This window comes from Dipodomys ordii, unplaced genomic scaffold (genome assembly GCF_000151885.1).
Source record: "Dipodomys ordii isolate 6190 unplaced genomic scaffold, Dord_2.0 Scaffold1, whole genome shotgun sequence".
Lineage (NCBI taxonomy): Eukaryota > Metazoa > Chordata > Mammalia > Rodentia > Heteromyidae > Dipodomys > Dipodomys ordii.
Window position 1 is genome coordinate 44,328,005 of NW_012267217.1, and position 7,309 is coordinate 44,335,313.

Below are 7,309 nucleotides of genomic sequence, written 5' to 3' on the forward strand. Positions count from 1 at the left end.
CTGGCTTTTTTCTTTTTGCTTATGTGGTGCTGAGGAATCGAACCCAGGGCCTCATGCATGCAAGGCAAGCGCTCTACCTGAGCCACCTTCCCAGCCCCAGAATTATACTATTTGAGCTCTCTGTCGAGTCTATTGCACATTAGTTAATTCATTTTCAATTCCTGACTTACCACCCAGTGTGTCTACTTGTAGATTTATAAGAACATTCTATCTACCACAAAGGAGGGAAGCCACACATCCTGTTTTCCTGGGTCTGGCTTATTTCACTTAATACAATTTTTTCCACTTCCTTATGAATGGTACAATGTCATAATTTCTGATGGGTGAGTACAATTCCATTATGTGTGTGTGTGTGTGTGTGTGTGTGTGTGTGTGTGTACCACATTTCTTGGTCCATTCATCTATTAAAGGACATCTGAGTTGATTTCATATCTTGGCTATGGTAAGCAATCCTGTAATGAACATGGTTGTCCTGGTGGCTTTAGTGTAGCCTTGTTTGTATAGAGTGACAGTTTTGAGTGACAAAAAAACTAAGGGAGAGGGACCTAGCCCTGCATTCAAGCCCTTACCAGCACAAATTAAAACAAAGGTCAATGAAAGCTTTGTTGTTTGTTGACAGATCTAAGTCACTTATATCACCAACATGAATGGAAGTTTATTTGCAGAGGTTTCTGATGTGTCATGGGAAACAGTAATGAGATGATGAAGGACTAGCTACACAGTGTGCCATTGGTAGAGGAGCACCACTAATGATAGTTTACTCAATAGGTTTGATAAAAAAAACACCTGAGTGGAATGGCAGTTTTCTTCTTCTTGAACTAAAATTATGAGATCTTCACAGCAGGAATTCTTAGATGCATGTCCAATATGATATAGTCCATTTGATTTCACAAATGGACAAAGAGATTCATGAACACTATTCTGTTTCAGTATTAGAATTTTGGGGTTATCACCATTCCCTTGTGTCAGGCACTCATAGAATGTCAGAACTTGACTTGAAATCAATATCCCACTCATTTTTATTGATAACTGAGAGAAGGCTGAGGTCTGAAAGAGAAACTGAACAATGTAAGTGGAAGCCTAAGGGCGTAAAAAATAGAATTGTAAAGAAAAGCTGTTTGTAATAAAATAAGGAAAATAGCTTGAGAGACAAGAAGCTAAAGCTCAAGCAAAGATAGTTCCCAGGAGAGAAATTGGACCATGGAAGTAGAAAGTGGAAAAGTCTTTGTGGATAATAGCACTGCTATTTCCTATCCAGTCATTAAGATTGCCCCCAGTGGGTAGTGGCTCAGAGGCTCACCTAGCAGCACATACAGAATTCCTGGGGATCCCAGAGTCAGAAGAAATGGTGAGCCCAAGTCAATGTGTTTTAAAATCTGGATTCCAAGAACAGTAATTATTTTACTTAGAATTAGAAAGACCTTTGTTTTATAAGTTAACTTGGCATTTAGAAAATGAAAAGTGTTTTGAAGTGTATTTGGCAGAAGCTGGGGACTCACAATAAATAGAAAATCATGAGCAAAGACAATAGTGATTAGTGAGGCAGATTCATTCATTCATCCATTCATTCTAGAGGATTGACATGAGTCTAACTTGAGATTTTGGACAATTTTATCAGGATGGAAGCAGCAGGCAGGCCATGGGTGGCACTCTTATGCTGCCCTTAAGATCTGAGACTTAGGGGCTGGGAAGGTGGCTCAGTGGTAGAGCACTTACCTTGCATACTTGAGGCCCTGGGTTCGATTCCCCAGCACCACATAAGCAAAAAGAAAAAAGCCGGAAGTGGCGCTGTGGCTCAGGTGGTAGAGCGCTCGCCTTGAGCTGAAGAGCTGAGGGACAGCGCCCAGGCCCAGAGTTCAAGCCCCACGACCGACAAAAAAAAAAAAATATAACTGTTAGTAAATATTGCACTAATACAGTTTCACTAATGCAAAAAGAGGTTAGATATAAGTTAGAATATATGCTTCCTCTGTGCAACAAATTTCACTCTTACTTTGCTCAGATAAAATTTAGACCTTTAGAGTTCTCTACAGTGGAACAAAGGGCTAAGTTTATATTTGATTGTACAACTAAGATCGAATTGCATTACTGATTATATGGCATGATCAGTGCTTTATGTTTCTTGGATAGAATATGATCTACGTACTGTGACATATCATAAGGTAGAGGTGAAGAGAGCTGTGTTCATGTATATCCACGGAGTGGGTGGGATTTATATCAACGACTTGTATTTGATACTCAGCTTCTGACATGCCTTACATTTTCTCCACATCTTCTGACATGGCCTTAAATTTTCTCCACATCTTTGGCAGAGATAAGCAGATTAGAGTCAATTTCAATGATATCTGAATTCTACTAGAATATAAAAGAAGTCACTTCTAGGTCTTAAATCTATGAAAAGTGTTATTTGTGTACCAGAGGGTAAGATAACTTGAGTAATGGAGGTTGGATAAATAAAATTATGAGTGATTTTATGCATTCTTTTTATTTACAAAAGCAACATTTTTCAAGACTCTTGTTACTTCTTGCTTGTGTCATGCAAAGGAGACAGTGGATGGCAGTGAATGGTGAAAACACACAACTTCCTTCCTGTGTCTTTGTATTAACATGCCAAAAGGAAGATAGGATATGAAATGGGAAGGACCTGCAAAGATGGTCTCTAACATTCCTAGGACTCATATAGGCTCCCAGGGCTATGCCTTTCCTGCCTTGTATACTTTTACTAAGTGTGAATTGTAGAGAGATTGCAATGCTGTGTCAGTAGTAATCACTGGATCTCTCTGGCAGGACTGTACATGTGTCTAAGCTCAGTGTGGGAAGTTCTGTTTCTAGTAAGACCACTGTGCTGGGTCTCATTTAGAACTGCATCCCTCTATTGTTCAAATCAACTTAAAAATTTGAACAGAGGATGCTTTCTAGGTCATGTGTGATCTGAAGTAGAGACACTGAAATAGGATTCCTGGCATTTTCTTTAAAGTGGCTGGTTTCCTCACTTGTGAAAGAGCAGATTTGAAACTTTGACACCAGAAACCATTGAAGGCAAGTTTTTCATGCCTTTGGAGGTAGCTGATTTTGACCTACTTCCAAATAAAAGTATTTTGTAGAGTTAGAACTGTATAATTGAATCGCCACTGTGAGGAAACACCATGGGGAAATGTCACCGAGGTAAAGAAAGAAGACTGCGGAGATATTATCAAATGTCAAAAATGGGAATGAAAATTTATGGCATCTAAACCCTGGTAGCTAGCAAATGAATGTTCATTTTATATTCACTTTCCTTATGGAAGAAAACCTTTTAGGGTAATATGATATATGTTCTGCATAGCTCAGTAATGATGTCATTTATCTTTCTTGTCTAGTTGAATCATGTGAAAAATAGATGCTCTCGCACAATGCTAAGAAATGTTCAGTTATGTTCAAGTATGAAGACATGACATTCGTTGGCTATGAGGGAACATGTGGTCAGTTGGGCAGGAGCACAATTATACTTTGGCCCAGGGGCTGGTTAATTTCCATGGTGCACCCTCACAATACAAAGGGAGTGACTGACCACTCTTGGTACCAATATGGAAAAAAGTAAATATAGTATACCTTTAAAAGGAAAAAGAAAGCTTCATTAAGAGAATATACATTATTTTTCTATGAAACTTACTTTGCATTCAATTTATTTCCATTTAATCCAGCAAGTATTTATTGACTTCCCAAGTGTTATATACCACGCTGGGCACTTGTAGGACTTTATAACCCAAGGTCAGTAATGATCTTCACATCCTAAGTGGAATCAGAAAATAAATATAACAAATAGGTGAATTAGGGTTGGAGGTCTAGCTTGAGTGGTAGAGTGCTAGCTTAACAAATGGGTAAAATATGTGCAAATTTTATTAATTACTGTTAAAATACTCTTTTTAAAATTACAAACAAAATCATGGGTCCTGAGAAATATAAAGAACGCTTGTGATTTTTTATTTTAATTAATTAATTAGTTAATTAATTATTTTGTGTTAGTCGTGGGGCTTGAACTCTGGGCCTGGGCGCTGTCCCTCAGCTCTTCAGCTCAAGGCAAGTGCTCTACCACTTGAGCCACAGCTCCACTTCCTTGTGAAGACTTTTTAAAGCCTCTTATTTAATGAGGGAAACTAGTAAGATATTATGGTTTGTTCAAAGGAGAAATGGAAGAAGAACCATATCGTTTTATTCAGGAAAGTTAATACTGAAAAGTTACAAGTGAAACCAACTGTTAATATTCATAGAACACAAACCAATTACATCCTAGTGAAGAGGGTTCATTTTTAGGACTATATCAAACACGTTTGTTCAGTTTTCTGTTGTGTTAATATAAATAAGAATAAGTGTAAAGTTACACTTGAATTTAATAGTCCAAGTGTAATATTAGTGTAATAGTTCAAGTGTAATATTGTTGTAACCACTGAAAGAACTTTATGAAGGAATTTTTGATGATTATATCTTATTTCAATGCTAATAAAAGCAAAGTAACAATGTTACCACTTTTAGAAGACTCTGTGTGTGTGTGTGTGTGTGTGTGAGAGAGAGAGAGAGAGAGAGAGAGAGAGAGAGAGAGAGGATTTCACCTTTGGTCACTATAAAAGTAATTACTCAATATTTGTAACAATTTACTTACCTGAAGGTTGTATTATAGTTTGGAAATAGGACCCATTATGCGTGTTTTCACTAGTTTGGATGTTTAAAGTTAAGGTATTTGTGCCTATTTGTTTCTTTTTCCCTTTAAAAATAGTTTTATTATCTTTAAGTAGTTGCACAAAGGAGTCACTATTCAACAAATCAAGTTATGAATGCCATGCATCTTGGTCAATGTTACCTCTTTTATCATTGTATTTATTTCTTATTGAGAAGTTGGCTTGGGTTTCCAGTAAAAGTTAAAAATTCTGCTTAATTTCCATTATCTTTTTGCTTTATATTTTTCAGCCAAATCTATTCATGAAAGTTTTTTTTTTTTATGTGTATGTATCTTAGGTGCTGGGAACTTAGCGCTGGAGACAGGTGGATTTATCAAGCCCCAATCTTAGCAGCTATTGGGGTAAGTTTGAGAGTCCATATGGTTGAAAGGATGAATAATTAAATGTCTATTAAAACTCTAAGGAAAATTGTCTGTCTCTTTACTGTATAATAAATTTAAGACTCTCTCATGTATACTGTAGCTGTTGGAAGAGTTGAGATTGGGGTCTAGATCTTTGAGGCTGACACTGAGACACATGTAGACATCACAGGTGCTTTCTTTAGTCACGTAGCATTTGAGGACATCTCTGAGACTTCAAAATATGTCATTTGCATATGTAGGGAATTAGATAGCCCTAAATCACTATCTCCTCCTTTACCCATTACATTTCCACTTTAAGGTGCTAACTAACTAGTCATAAGTTGGGGGTAATGTGATGGGTAATGTGAATTGCAGGGTGGACAAATTGCTGAGGAGGAAGTATGAATTGCCTGAAGGTTTCATTTGGTGTATTTTCCCCCATGGAGTTAAGTATATTCCATATGGAGAGATACCTTGAAAAATTTCATCTAATGGATAATAGTAATGTCACAGAACCTTAGGTGTCTGTAATCTGACCGTTGAATACAGCATCTGTGCTGCAGAGGAAAGCAAAGTTGTACTATCAGGTCTTACAGAATTCACAAATAATAAGGCTTTATAGCATCAGTTTTCCTGTAGAAATTATTTTGAAAGAACAATTAATAATTACTTGTTAATTTAGCTGAAGAACTTATACCAGTTTGTGTTTTCCTGGTGCTCACACATAGGTAATACTTGATTATATGCATCTTAAAAATAGGACTGTTCTCCCAATACTAAATGTTAAGCCATTAGGAAGCAATTTCACAGCCTGATCATTAATTGGTTTGTTGATTTTCTTTGTTCTCCACTCTCATGTCTTCCTTGTTTTTTGGACAACATATCACTCATTCTGCCAGCCTCTTGACACACTGGACCCACATGAGCTACTGATAATAGGACAGAGATTTTCTAGGATCTTCCAGAGAATCCGATAACAGTTTTCTCTACCTCATAAGAAAGTTGTCCAATGAACAATAGAAGAGAGTAAAAGTAATCTTATAGGTCCATTGGTGTCAATGTTTAGAGAGGAAAATAAAACAAAATAACACAGAGGTCGGTTATATCCTTACTAAATCATACTGTTATCAAATTGTACCCATTTCCCTATGTCTGAGGAGAAGGTAAAAATGGGTTGAGGATAAAGGAAGGAATGACTAAAATCCAGAAACATACTATTGTGATTTTTAAAGTAAATGCAATGCTGCTATAACTTAGTAGTAAGTAATCTCAGAGCTGCAACTATGTTGCTGAGAATACATCAGTGAGTTTAAAGGTAAGAATTCACTTCATAAAGTAGGGGTTTGGGTCTACAATTCTAACTTTATTTTTATTTAATGGAACCCTGTTTTTATCTATCCTGGTTAGGCTCTAAGTTTCTTTCTATGTTCTCCTCTAGACATTCCTTCTCCTCTATCTTACTATTGATATTTTAGGGGGACACCCTGTGTTTTACTACTTTTTGGGTCTGTAGTGCCCTGAATTGACGGGTAATGGGATAAACAGTGCTTCTAAATTTAACTATATTTTAATACAGTGGTAAAGTTCAGGTTTTCACTTGATAAAAAGGTAGGACCTATTAAAAGCTAAGAGACCCTTACAATTTATTAGATATTAAAGCAGGTCACTGGTGGCTCAGACTCCTAGCCATTCAAGAGGCTAAGATCTGAGAATCACAGTTCAAGGCCAGCTTGAACAGAAAAGTATATGAGAATTATATACCCACATTAACCATAAAAAGCCAAAAGTAGAAGTGTGGTAGAGCAGCAGTTTTTTTTGGGAGGGATGGGGGGAATGTTTTTGTTATCTCTAAGTAGTTGTACAATGGAGTTGCCATTAAAGAAGGCAGTGTGTCATGATCAATGTCACCCCTTTTAACATTCTGACTCACCCCTCCCAACACACTTCTACCTTCACTTTGATTAATTCTTAGGTTCTGTATTTTTTGCAATTTAACAAAGCAGTTTATGTGTACAATGCATCTTATCTGTGTCATCACTTCAACATTTTCATCCCCTTTTGACCCAACCCTTCCCTTATATTTCTTAATTCTGTATTATATACAATGAATTCTTGCCTGCATTCTCCTCTTTTCCCCCTTCATTCTTCTTCCTCTCTCCCCGTCTCTTGCAAGTACCCATTTCCTAATACTTACTTTGTTGGGTTTTGACTTAGTCTTTCCAAATAATTATACTATTTTTTTTTGGGGGGGGG

The 7,309-nt window shown here is 36.8% G+C and overlaps 1 protein-coding gene across 1 annotated transcript in view; it reads left to right on the top strand.

Annotated features, from left to right (window-relative positions):
- Pth2r (parathyroid hormone 2 receptor) overlaps positions 1-7,309 on the top strand; it is a 62,119-nt gene that overhangs the window by 21,286 nt on the left and 33,524 nt on the right. The window contains exon 8 of the mRNA XM_013031583.1: positions 4,993-5,056. Coding sequence (XP_012887037.1) covers positions 4,993-5,056 — 64 coding nt within the window. The remainder of the gene's footprint in view (positions 1-4,992; positions 5,057-7,309) is intronic.